This window comes from Charadrius vociferus, unplaced genomic scaffold (genome assembly GCF_000708025.1).
Source record: "Charadrius vociferus isolate BGI_N301 unplaced genomic scaffold, ASM70802v2 scaffold828, whole genome shotgun sequence".
Classification (NCBI taxonomy): Eukaryota; Metazoa; Chordata; class Aves; order Charadriiformes; family Charadriidae; genus Charadrius; species Charadrius vociferus.
Window position 1 is genome coordinate 700,462 of NW_009649708.1, and position 14,351 is coordinate 714,812.

Consider the following 14,351-nt stretch of genomic DNA (forward strand, 5'->3'; position numbering starts at 1 on the left):
TAGGGAAACTAAGCACCTCCTTCCAGTTAAGATTAATGGGAACTAGAAACCAAAGTCATTGTAATGGCTTTGTAACGAGCCTGTATAATTTATACCTTCACAAGATAGTAGCACATTTCTTCCAAGGCCAGTGGAGAGCTGCGGGTTCAGGACAGAGGAGCTCTAACTGTGTGCGATAGCACATGGACTTTCTTTGCAAGGCCTCCCCTTTAGCTATTGCTCAATCCAGCCACTTAAACCAAGCCTTAACACCAACTGCCATTTCAAAAGTCAGCATGAAAATAAAACCTAGCCTGGCAGCATGCAGCTGTGTCCCAAAACGCAGTCGGAGCCAGGTTGTGCACGGGCTTCACTGTTGTTGTGCATGGGAAGCTGGTGGTTGGGCAGGCTTGGCTCCGCAACTCTCTTGGGGCTGCCTGGGCCACTCTTCTGGAGGTAGAAGCAGTGGCAGAGCAAGCAAGGGCCTGCCAGGGAAGTATGAAAATTGCAGGGGAGCAGGTGCTGTCCCTTCGAACAGTCCCCAAGTGCTGCCCAGCCAGCACACAGCATGGGATCTGCTGGAAGCTGCTCGCAGGGAGGCCTTTGGTTTCGAGCGCTTTCAGGCTTTTACAGTGCCTTAAAACTGCACAATGACGAGATCTCTGCTAAAGCTGCAAGCATGCCATCAGATCAGGGAGCACTGAAACTTCATGAACTGGTGCAAATTAAAAGGCACGTGGATGAAGAACAAGCACAGCCTGCAGAAGCCATCATCCCCACAACCATCAAATGTACCAGTTGCTACTGAGCAAAACGATCCATCTGGCAAAGTCTCACATCATCAATCCTACAGGAAAGGATTCTGGAGTGAGCTGTCCCACAGTAAGGTATGAGCAGAAAAGGAGAAATAAAAATAGAGCCCAGAAACCTCCCCACAGAAAACACCTCAGATAAAAAGGTACCCTTTCCACCAGAAAAGGTGGACAGGAAGATGCAGTGCTGCATGATGTTGTGATACCAGTGGCGATTACAGTGCTGACCAGCTAGAGATTGCATGTGATTTTCATCCCATATAAACAATTTTGTTCCTTTTAAACAAATAAAAGAGACTGACATGAATGAGGCCTGGAACATGCATGTTGTGCACTTCTAGAAAGAGCTGTCAACATAGCTATGCCTGTCAGAAATGTACGTGATTGACCAGTTCTCCTAGAAGCATCCTGCTAATGTCATTATCTTTTAAATCCTGCAAGCCTGTTCTCCCAAAGAAGCACAAAGTGTTTTAAAACTGAATCCCAGAATCATATTATGATGGTCCATTTGTTGGCAGCAGAGATGTGGCAAAGGCTACAAAAAGAGGCAGTCAGTCAAGTTCCCTGTCAAGAAGAGAGTGTCATGAAATACAGGTCATTATAAGACTATAAGTTGAGCAGTACTGGTCAAACCAAAGCCCTGTCTTGTCTCTGACAGTGGCCAATAGGAAATGCTTAAGGAAGAAGATCAGCACGAGCATGCAATGATAATTTTCTTCTGGCCATCTAGGATGAGCAGCTCAGAGACAACCTAAGTCAGCTGCAGTGTCTTTACGTTTAATGGCCTTTGATGGATTTCTCTTCCATGAACGTGTCTAGTTGCTGTTTGAAAAAATCTAATCTTGTAGCGTCCACAGAATTTTGAAAAGAGATCCAGTGTTATGCACACAGTGTGCAAAGACACATCTCCATTTCCTTCTTTTAAACCTGCCCCTTCGTGGCTCTTGCATTGGAAAAAAATAGCGATCATCCCCACTCGTTTCCCCTGTGCTACCTGTGGCTTTACAGGCACAGTCAGCATCTCCTTCCCTATCTGGAAAGCAATGAGCTCTTTAGTAGCTTCTCATACAGAGGTTGATCTGGCTGCAGTACTTTTTTGTGCCATCTCTACTTCTGTTTTTCTCTTTGGAGATGGTGAGACTGTCCTGCACACACGATATTTATGTCAGCCTGGTTTGTTCTCTACTCCATTCATAGTAACTCCTAATCATTCTTTTTGAGTTTTGATGTACTGAATACAGATCTTTATCTATTATAACCCTGAAATCTCACTCCTCCATGGTAACATGGAGTACAAAACCTCCCAAGGTGCCCGATTGCTCTGGGATGTTGCTGCAGCTGGAACTTCATGTTTATGAGGGCAGTAGCTGCAACTAGTTTGGGAGCAAGGATGGAGAGACCCACCAATTCAGAGAGCAGCTCTGGTGGGGGGACAGCAGGAAGTGAAATGTCTCTCTTCGAAAATGTTAAATGTGCCTGGGTTGAAATGTGGCCCCCTTTGACACCATGTGGCTGCAGATCACAGACAAGCACCTTGAAGCACGAGGCCAACAGAGATTTCAGTGGGTTTCCACCACACTAGCAGGATAATTCCCAGATTTACAAGTGACTCTATTCAGTTACTTCATGTTTAGGTGTATTCCCTCATCAGCCTGGGCCACTGGAAATACCTTAACAAACATCTAAGTGGTCCTGAGTCATCTGCAGTTGGATGACTGATGTTCGTAAAGTGAGCCTCACGTACAGTTTATTTGCAGTCATGCATGTTCTTTCACCTCTGCTCCAAACACCACTCAGGTGTGCCTGGTGATCCAGAACTGACTTCCCACAGCTATTTTACCTTAACTGCCACATGGTACCAGGCAGATTTTACTCCCTGTTGGCTGGTGTGGTAGAACAAGTCCTTCTTTCAGCCTCCAACACAACTCCATATATCCCAAATTACTTCAGAAGTTGTAAAATTACTGAGATAAATGGAGATCTGAATAAGCAAGGAATCAGTTTAGGGTTCCAGCTGCAATCTGGGTAGAAAGGGACTCACGTGAAGGCAGTGGGAGACGATGAGGGGGTTTGTGCAGTAACATCAGGCTTGTACCAACTGCCTCCCCAAGTACTTCAACAAATTAGGAGCGGGAAACAGGGACTGTGCATGGGGCAAGCTACAGAAAAGAAATGGTGAAATTAGACCAGTGGGGATAACAAGGTGCCCTGAGATAGAGGTCTCGGCAAACACCCAGGCAAGCTGGTCACAAAGCTCCTGCAAGGTGGAAGAAGGACTGGAGCAGCTCACCCATCAGCAAGTCAGATCTCCAGCTGGTGTCAGTCCCAGGGTTGAGAATCAAGCAGAAGGGAATAAGGAGGTGAGGATGGGGAAAAGAGGGCTGCCTCTTGGTGGATGTGATCGCGAACAATCTGAAGCCACGTTTTATCATTGCTGTCCCAGTCAGTGATGACAGTGCAGCATAAACACAAGAGATTCAGAGCACTATAGTCATACAGAGTGTCTATTTTCCACCGCATGCCCAGGTTAGTTGGGACTAACATCAATGGCAGGGCAACAGAGAGGAGAGCCACGGGCAATGACATTGCCACGTGGACTTCCCTTCACACAATCCATCTACGCAGAAAGGCAATTAATGATTGTGCACGGGTTCTTACACAATTCCCACCATGCACGTCATTTAACCTTTGCAGACAGCTCACCAGCCTCTTCTCAGAAATCTGGTGAAATAACTCCCCCTGCAAAGAGTTAATTATTGCAGCTTGGTCTATAAATTATAGTTAATTTTTCACAAACTACAGCTACTGTCGAGGAGAGCGGGGAAACAGCAATAGTTTCACTGCTCCTTTTTTTTTTTTTTATAAATAACTTTGACTGGTAGGTTCATAGAGTACAGACACTTTATTCTCTCAATATTTAGACATTCAGTTAGACAGATGAACTCAGCTGGTTGGAGAGTGTATACAAATTCCCTGGTCTGTATATGCCTTATGTACTTACTGACAAAACACAGAATTGCTAAAGTTCCTCTCAACTGAGTTCATCCAACTGCTTGTCAGAAGAACATGGATGAGAAGGTGTCTGGTCAAGCTATTCCTTAGTCGTAGCACTGTAATCCTGACGTGAGCCACCCTAGATCCATGATTTACACTGATTAATACACTGAAGGGCTGTTGATCCTAACCATTCTCTCTGTGGCCCTAACCATTCTCTCTGTGGCGGATTTGTGTACGTCTGGTACAACACTCTCTTCTCTTAATAAACCTGAACAGAGGCTGGATGCTCACTGCTGCTTTCTGTACATAAAAAGCCTGTGAAAACTGGGGCTTGCCTGGAAACAGACTAGGGACTCTGGAGCTCATAAAAAGTCTGCTCCTGTGTGTTTATTCATTTGGAAATGACACAATATTATTATTGTTTTTATTGAAATAGTTCCTTCTGGAATTATGTTCCCAGTTCCTGAGTGGATCATGAGGATCAATAGCTGCAGATGAGAAGTTCATCCTAAAATATAAGTGCCAGACCGCAGGACTCATCTCAGAGTATCAGATCTTGCTGATCAAACCAACACGGGCAGCACTCCAGACGTCTCCCATCTGCACTGTTCAGGTGTTTCACTGAGGAGTATGTTTAAAGGTTTCTGAGTGCCAAGGGACTTCCTGTCTCCATAGGACAGGTAGCCATTGCAGGGGCAAAACTCTGTGTTATTATAAAGCTTCTAGTTGCTCCTCCAGGCCGATCTCTCCAGCTTTATGAAGGAGCCCTTCCTATGCTTTTCTCTACCACAAGAGTCTCAGAATGCACGTGTTAGTACTGCAGCGTTTTATTTTCCCAAATTCCCATCATCAATTGTAATAGCAGCAACATGATATTTCCATGAGGGGATTTGTTCACAACCTAAAAAAGCCTTTCGCAGGGCCAGTGCCAGCATGAACGCTTTGCAGGTGGGACAGCTGAGGCCCAAGTAGTGAAGCAACATGCCAGGATCACATGAGGGAGTCAGAGAGAGCAGACCTCTTGGTACACAGCCTCCCGCTCTGAACATTGGGCTTACAGCCTCAGTTCTCCCAGGGGACATCAGCTTCCATCCTACACTTCACTCCATACTGCCTGTCTTTGCCTATAGAGTCACAATGGCCTGTCTTTACATCACATCTAGAGTAGTAGATGTGACGGCTTCTTAAAAAATACACAGTGAGCGAAATAGGCAATGACCGGGACCTGACAGCAGACAGGCACAACACAGCTCTCTTCAGACTGACGGCAAGATCTCCAACACATACGCCTCAAGGTACCATGCCTGCGTGCGTGCAGGCTCCACTCAATTATCAACCCCACCTCCAGTCATGGGTTTTAAATTATCTGAGCAAAGGCCACGCCAGGACTTATTTTCAGTCTAATATTGAAAACCGGTCTGTCTGCATGGTCCTTGGTGAACTGACTTCTTTCTGTTCTACCTGTGCTCTGGGCTGGCTGGACACCCTTCAACTCCAAACCAACAGCAACACGCTCACTTTTGTCACGTTGCTGGCTCCAGGAGAGCACAGTGCCATCAGACTGGAGTTACCAGAGACTGACCAGCCAATTAATATGCAGGTCTGCCATGGTCACCCAGTAAAGACCATGCCAGACTGGACCTGAGACAAGGTTTGGGGGAATTGGCTGAACCTTAATTACATGTCATATTTGACTTTGGTACATGCTGAAGCTTCGATTCAACTAGATGTGACTAGATGTGATTTACAAACCACATCACAGTAAAGATTTCACTGAGCCATTGTAATCATGCAAGTCCACCAGGTCTATCTCACCTGGGAGAGACAACGCAAGGAAAACATTTCCAACACACTGCCATACTAAGCATTGGGGAAGGTATTAAATGTGAGAGGGAGAGCCTGAATGAGTGTAAACCAATGAGTTGACAAACTTAGTCCAATGACATCACCAAGATGACAGCTATGAAATCTGTGGACCCAAACCGGTGTGTGTAGAGTTAAACTTAATTGGAGAAAGAAGGGCTGTTTCACCTACCCTTCCATGGGGATCTCTCAAGAGACTTCAGGGAGGGCTTGCAGTCCCCAGAAGTTGAAATAAAGGCCCCCAAAATCAATCCAGAGAGCCCAGCCTTCATTCAGGTGCCTCACATTATCCTCAAGTCCTCATGTTCTCAGCACAACTCAGCACTACGTATTCTCCTCTTTCTCCCTTCTTCATCTTCTCATCTGATCCCAAACCTCTCTCTGCTGCAGAGTGGGATTACACAGACCAGCCAGCACTGCCAGCCTACACAGGCTGGTAAAGTAAAAGCACTCAACCAGATTAGCTAGACAGTGACCCAGACAAAGGGCATGAGCAGAGTCCAGGTGAGCAGCTGCAATGATCCACATGTTGGTTTACAGCATCTGCCCATCACTGGTGGACCCTCTTGTATCCTGATGGCATCCAAACCATGCTTCTTCCACCCAGCCTATATTCTCTTTTTACCCTCAAGACTTAACCTGTTTGTTGAAGTCAAGGAAATAAACTAGAGGAGAACTCAACAGTGGAAAACAAGCAAAAGGGATTATGTGACCTTTCCAGAAATTTCAAATATTATCTCACTTTTTAAAAATGAAAATTTGATAAGATTTTACTCTCTTTGTCCTGCATAAACCTTCCATCTCAGAATGCTCGACAGATTGCTCTGAACCTTCTTCCATTTTTGCCTCCATCAAAATGTTTCTAAACTTTGACAGTTTGACAGTCTAAACTATTCTGTCTACCAAGCAGGTCTGTAGCCACAGACTTCCAAACCTTGTTTAGCTGCTTTAGGCTGCACAGTAACAGGATCACATTACCATTTTGAGTTCTCTGTATGTTGAAATAAGCATAAAGGACCTTTCTCTCTGCATCAGGGCACATGATCAAGTTAACCCCATCCCTGCAAGTTCCTTCCTGTGAGCACCCAACTGCACAACCTTAGCCTGCGACAAACACAAGACGTGTCTTATTTAACACTTTTTCACTACAGATGAGGCTACTGCAACTATTTCATGCTTACTGGCCTCAACAGGAAAACTTTTTGATAAGAGTAGTAGGCATGACTTCTCTTTTGAGCCCCAATGCTTTCTGAAAAAAGCATCTCTAGGGCTGCTCTAGTCTGACAATGCTCAAACAAAAGCATATACTCAGAGGAAGGTACTGTGGTACCATGTCAAAATATGCAACATCATGGAAAGACTTTCCCAGACATTAGATTTTGTTTCTGAATCTGGACCTCAGAGTTTAGCTGGACCATGTGGACCAAAGCCAGTGTTAAGATTGACACTACAACCCTATGGGCTAGCACTCACCACACTCCGTGGTCCAGCTCATTACACATGCTAAATGGCTCTAGCTCATCTGAAGGTGTCCACACCACTTAATGAAGCTAAGTGATACCCCATGCCATGCACATACCACGAAGTGGGGGCATCAGGAAACCCAACTCTCTGTCTGGCAGGTCCCAGTACTCACCCCAAGTATAGGGTTGCATCCACATGGACTGGATAAGGATGCAAGCAAGATTTGAATCCAGACACCTCTCAAAATGCAGCACCATCAGATCCCAGATGTCTCCAAGTCTTTGGTCCCAGATCCAGACTGGTATCAGGGTTGTCTCTACACCAGAAACACCATGAGATCCTTGGGCTTCTCCATACTGCCATGAGATCTGTGAGGCCCATATCAAACACTGCCCCTGTCAAAGGGGTCCTGTTCCAGAGGTCCTGCTCCAGCCAGCATGTAGGCAAGGGGAACAGCAGCTGGGGAAAAGATCCCATACACATCATCGTAACAGTGCAGATGTTTCCAAGAAGCTATGGTACCAACTTTGAACTCTGTAACCTTGTGTCAGGTGCCAGCTAGGCATGGGAAGGTGCTGAGATGGAAAGCAGTGGGACAAAAAATATGGTTCCAGAGAAAAAAATTAGCCAAGAAAGGAGACAAAACACCTTGGAGACCTGGGCCGCATTTTGAGTGTTGTCTGGTGTGTAAACCTGACTTGTGTCAAGGATGCAGCAATGCCCAGGAGGTCTGTGGCCACTGGAGAAGAGGAGGAGGAAGGCAGGGGTGATTCAGAATGTGGCAGGATTTGCTAGTAGCTACACTTAGAGGCAGTACGAAAGGATTTAAGGAGGATTTCCCCTCCAAGGGGAAAATATGTGACATCCCACTCCTTTTCCCAAGGAAGGGGTGGAAAGGAAGACCAGAGCATCCAGGAAGGAACTGGGACCTCCAGGAAAAACACTAGTTAAAATATATACAGCAGGAGCAACAGGGCTACAGGGGGTGAGGCACGTGGGGCTACACGGAGTGATGGGGTTTCATCCCCTTGCCCACAGGGACTGTCTGGGCCATGGGGAGAACATGGTGAGCTTCTTGAGGTGCAGGGTCTAACACCCTTGCCCAGCCTACCTGGTAGGATGCCTGCCTCGCACCACGGGTCAAACAGGGGTGACCAAGCGCCATGACCAATCTGCCTGTGTGAGGCAGTCCCTCCTTTCCCAGGGAACTGCAGCTACCACCAAGTTTGCACGGTGCTTTCTGAACACGGTGTTTAAAATCCAGTGGATCATTTACAAACTTTCAGTGAAACAATGGGAGGTGGGACAACCTACAGGTGCCAGACAAGCTTTTGAATACAGACATGGAAAAGAAATGCAAGAATTTTACAAGAATGAGATACTTGTCAGCTTTCCAGATCATCCCACCTCACATCATCTTCATTACCTCCCCATATGTTATACACATGTATATGATAGATCATCAGTAACCATAAAAATCAGGGGGATTATGTGTTACTTAGATAACAATTGAGAGAGATCATAAAAAAGGAATGTGAAGGAAAAAGTCAATTACAACTTCAACTCTGGAGACTTTACCATCTCTTCACATCATTAAGAATCAAACCAGACAGTCAAGGACGAGGTTCCCATAGAGGAAAGAAGTTCTTCATAAGGAGAAACTTCTCTGCATGCCACACAGCATTTTGACAGTTTCCTTTCTATTGCTGAAATTTGGCTTTTAATGAAAATGGCATATATGTAACGCAATGCAAATATGTAGCACGGATCTATGCCCATGAACACAAAGGGAAAATCCTGGGGAAGGATGGTATGGTCATTACATTAATGGTGCTGCATCTCCGCATGATGTCCCCAGTGCAGTGGAAGGCTAAGCACAACACAAGCAAATTCTAAGCACTGTTTTCTAATCAGAAAAGCTTTTAAAGGATACCTGGCCAATCCCTGCTGTGGCTGCAATCAGATTTCCTTTAAAATCATAAAAGATTGAGCTTTCCAAGGAGGAAACATCCCCATAAAATCTGCTTTGATTTGTATTTTTGTGTGCCCATTTTCTATTGCATTTGTGACAACCGAAGGGGATGCTAAAAAGTACTTCCACCACATTAAATCAAATTAAACATTTTGGGAAATCTGTTCTTGCTTTCTGGAGACTCAAGGAAAAATGTGGTGGCAGGATGCAGATGTATTTGCTACAATTTTCTTATGACTTAGGCTTAGAAGACTCACATCTTTTTTCTTATATTTCCTATAGGCTCTTTTGGTTTTCTCATCTATCCTTAAAAAAACCCAAAACAACAAACAAACAAAAAACAAACCAACAAAACAACCTGCTAAATCAAAGGCCGTAACAAGCACTTCTTACAAGTATCAATAAACCCATGTATTGAAAGAGCTGAGAATGCTTAAAATCCAGCTACAAGTTTAAGTAGCGTGTTCTTCCAGTTATCATTGCAATAGTAATCAACCTCTCCCTCTCTAAGGTAGATATCAGAAAAACAAATCATATTTTTTGAAAGATCTAGGAAAGATCAGTGGCTTTTGCAGAAATCAAAGAGAAGTAGCGATTAAAGAAGATTCCAGGAGGCAATAAAGCATTTATGCAAAATGTCTCATAAAAAAAAAAAAAAAAGGGGGAAAGAAGCTATATGGGGGGAGAGGGGGGAGAGGTACTTACACTCTTCTTCCATAACAACTATTTTAGTTTCTGAGGCTGGTAAGACTTGTGGTGCTTTCGTTGTTCCTGGGGAAATTAAGGTAAGAAAGTAGTGAACAAAATATCTATTTTGAGCAGAGAAGAGTGGGCTTAGCTACAGCAGGGAGGAGGACAAGAGCGGGTGCTGCTGGGTGGCGCAGGTTGGGGTGGCTGTCAGTGGGTTAGTACTGGTTAGAATACGCTCAGATGGGTAACTGGCTAACGGAGGCAGATAAATGGGTGCCGCTGCAGGGGACAGCACAGGGCACACCGATCCCCTCACTGTAATGGGCTTCCTGCCATTAGGATCTCTGTCGTGATAAAAAGGCAGAAATGGCTCAGGATTCACTCGGCAGGTGATGAGCAAAACTGTGGCAGGATTTCTTAGCCCTGATGGCCACGAGAGTGCAAAGACAGGATCACAGAATGCGACAGAGAGAAAAACGTGGAGTTGAAGAAAAGCTGAAATCATCTGAAGAGCCTCCATCCCACAATTATGTGCAGTTCTGCAGCACAAAGTAACGCTTGTACAAGAGATGGAGGAACATGAAACAGATGAAGGCCATGGCCCAAGGCAATACGGGAGCCGAGCACATGTACCAATTTCCTCTTTATAAACCAGGATACTGGGGAAGTCCAATGTCCGAAGTCACCAGCTCCACCCAAGCCCGCTGGCAGCAACAGCCCCTTCTGGATCAAAGCCCCTCACCACCCTCCAGATGCACAAAGGAGAAAGCACCAGGAGCCTATGCTGTGCGTGCAGCACCCTGTCAAAGACAAGGGGTGAGACCACTATGAAAAGGTAAAAGCAGAAAGATTTTTTTATAAAAGTTTGATTTTTCCTGCAGTGTTTAGCAAAGGGGGTGAGGGGTGTCACTTAAGGAGGTGTCTAGAAATTTTCTGAGAAAAAGAAGAGTCTTAAACCGTCACATCTCAGCTGAGCCCTCATGCCCACGTGATACCAATATTAGACTGTCCAATAAAGAGAACTGAGAAATGGGACATTTTTCTAAAAAAGCATCTGATTCACCTCAAAGTAATAACAATCTGAAAATAGCACCAAAGCACAATGTTTTGGCTAAGCCCAGAAGCGTTTCCTCAGAAATTGACACCCTCCCAAAGCTTTTCAATGTGAAAGCATTTATTTCTGAGCTGGGCATTTTGTGGAAATACCAGAATTGCAGAGGATAGTAACAAGGGGTAACTAAGTAACAAGGGGTCACTGCACTGCAGCCACTCTCTTTCTAAAGAAAATCTCCCATCAACGTGGTGTTTTCGGTGATTTGCAACAGATCTGCATGGTTGAAAAGGTGCTCTTTTGAAACCAAAAAATGGTACTGGAATAGAGCAAAGAGTACTTTGCAACGGCAACGCTGCCTCATCAGGCTGAGAAAATTTTACCAGGAGAGATGGAATCTCGGACCTTCACATCTGTGGGCCTGAGGGTCTCATGTGTGAGCTCCTTCTCTGCCAGTCAGGACTCAAGTAGCTCAGGAGCCTCCACCTCTGGCCTCTGCACCCCTCAAGGGGAACAGCGTGTCGGGCTGAGGACACCTCACTCCTCCACGATGGTCACCTCAAGCCTCAACAGCCACCTCTTGCAATGCCACCTCTCTACAGGGGCACCCAGAGATGTCCCCAAATCTCGCGCTCAGGACTTTTTCCCAGTCCTGGATTCACCTGTCTGTATCACAGCAAGATCACAGGACCTCCAACAATACTGATAAGGGTCAGGTCTGAAAGTGTGCTTCCAGCAAATGGTCCCAGAGCATCAGTCCCAGCCAGCCTGCCCAGGACAGGGCAGCAGTGAAGAAGAAGAATATAAAGCAGCAGAATGTACAGAAATGACAATAGGTGGAGTAAGCTTCTGGGAAAGAGGGGAAGGTTCTAAGAGGAGGCCAGCTTGCACGTCTGCTCTGATTAATTATTATAAACTGCTAGAAGTTCACAGAGCACTGTATTGAGACTTAGCCACAATGGGATCAATGCTAAGGGCCCTGGAGAAGAATGCAGGCAGGGACAGAAATCAGCACACACGTGGATTCAGAGACAAGCAGATGCCCTGAGGAGTTTTCTACTGAAAGATATCACAGAAGAAGGGAGCAGAAGTGAGGGAAGCTGTCAAGGTCCCAGGAAGGCCCAGCAGTAAGGAAAGAAAGAGACTCAAAGACAGCAAGTGCCTGGGCACAGATGAAGGCTGCTCGGCTCTGGGTAGCTCCAGAGGGAAGTGAAAAAAAGAGCGCGAAGGGGGTGACGGAGCTGCAAAAGCCTACAGCGATCACCATCATCTTGTTTATATTTGCAAGAGACTACAACTAGCATTCAAGTGCTGTCCTGCCAGGTGACCTGCAAATAGCAGCAGCAAGGTGTGCACGCAGCTGAGAGTGGCAAGCCAAAGGCAGATTTGCAAGGCAGCTTCGAAAATGGATTAACCAAGGCACTGCCCCAGCAGGGCACAGCAGGCGATCTACTGGATCTGCAGCACCTTGCAGCCTGCAGCTCCTGCTAGGAAAAGGCACAGGCCAGATCTTTGGGTGTCTTTGGTTGCTTTTCAGGTCTCAACACATTTCTGGGCAACTCAGGTGTGTCCTCAAACCCGCAGTGACCTGAGTGAGAGCAACCATCTGTCATTGTCAGACAGCATGCCTTCCTGTGAAGGAAAAGTTAAACCCTGACAAATGCTGCCATTACCTGTGCATGTGGGAATCACAGAATCACAGACTGACAGGGGTTGGAAGGGACTTCTTGAGACTGTATAGTCCAACCCCCTGCCAAAGCAGGGTCACTCAGAGCAGGCTGCACAGGAACATGTCTGGGTGGGTTTGGAATATCTCCAGAGGAGACTCCACGACCTCTCTGGGCAGCCTGTACCAGTGCTCTGGCATCCTCAAAGTTCATCCTCATCTTGAGATGGAATTTCCCATGTTCCAGTTTGTGCCCATTGCCTCTTACCCTGTCACTCGTCACCACTGAAATGAGGCTGGCCCCATCCTCCTGATACCCGCCCTTTAGATATTGATAAGCATTGATGAGATCCCTTCTCAGTCTCCTCCAGGCTAAACAGACCCAGGTGTCTCAGCCTTTCCTCATCAGAGAGATGCTCCAGTCCCTTGGTGACCTTCGTAGCCCTCCATCAGACTCTCTACAGTAGTTCCTGGTCTTTCTTGAACCAGGGAGCCCAGAACTGGACACAGTACCCCCGATGTGGCATCACCAGTGCAAAGCAGAGGGGGAAGGGGCAGTTTGAAGTTGTAGTGGCCTGGTGTGCATGTTCCTGGTGCCATAAGCTGTGTGCAGGATCAGAGCCTTGCAGCAGGCACTGCTCAATCACACTCTTCCTCTTGTGAAAGGGGATTGCTGGTGACTGGGAGGGTGAGTGGCAGAGGCAGACAGGGCTCTGATGGCTGGTACATGCCACCCGTGCATGTTGCGCATGGGGAGAGGGGGTTGCACGTGCAGCTCCCAGTGAAAACAGGAACAGTTTACGTTGCAATGAGACAGCCAGAGCGTGAGTCAGAAGAAAAGGGGTGGCATTGTCTCAGTTAGCTTGCTCTAGACACATTTCATATCATGATAGGAAAGAAACACAGCAGAGTGGTAGGGCTACCTTCATAGACATGAAGCATGAAGGCATGGAGGTTTGAACACAGACAGCCTTTCCCAGACTTTGCAAGCACTGGGTCTTTACTGGCTTGCACAGAGTAACTGAGGGGGAGGCTACGTGACACGGCAGCTTCACAGAACAAAAGATTCAGGACTGCAAACACTGCTCAGGCAGAGGTTAATAGAGAAAATAATGCCAGAAAGCAGCAGGAGAGAACTACCTTCCTTCACATTTGACTGATGCTAATAAGAGCACAACAGAGAAACCAGATCACACCAAAGGGCTGCAGAGCAGAGCCCAGGCTCCCGCAGTGGCCCATTGTGAATGGCAGGAGGAAGAGCTTAGGAAACAGAGCTTGTACACTCATCCCTCCTCTAGTCACACCCTCTCAGCTTCTGGCAACCACTGTAGGGACTTTCTGAGCTGGAGGGTGCATCCAAACCATCATGTTAAGCAATATAATTATTATGACCAAGATAATAACAAAACCACCTAACCTCAGACTCCATCCGCTGAGCTCTATGAGATGGAGCACACATTCTAGGATGAAAACCAGAAGCAACTTCACTCATCACAAAGCTATGGTGTAATTACTTGTCTTCTGGTGAGTTTTGCTTCTCAGAAATTCTTTTAAAAAAGAAAAAATCAAGCCCGCCAGCTTTCTTTCCTCCTTACCCCTTTTAAAAAATACATAGACTGTAAGTTTATTTAAAATGTAATTTAACCACATTGCCAGTGACAGATAACAAAGATAAACATTTATGCTAAGCTGCATTTTTCTTATCTCCCAAGATTGTTTTACTCGATATCCTGAAAGCACGAAACAAAATACAAGACAGATCATATGCAGAACCTCCCAATTTCTGTTTGAATGGCAGACAGCTCAAGACATTTGCTGGCTTCTTCACTTACCACTTTTCACATTCAGACTGCCTTT

General features: G+C 46.0%; 1 protein-coding gene across 1 annotated transcript in view; it reads right to left on the bottom strand.

The window, feature by feature from the left end:
• Positions 1-14,351, bottom strand: part of NRG2 (neuregulin 2) — a 63,293-nt gene that overhangs the window by 36,938 nt on the left and 12,004 nt on the right. Inside the window, exon 3 of the mRNA XM_009890694.1 lies at positions 14,327-14,351. This exon is cut by the window's right edge and continues 97 nt beyond it. Within this exon, the coding sequence (XP_009888996.1) occupies positions 14,327-14,351 (25 nt within the window). The remainder of the gene's footprint in view (positions 1-14,326) is intronic.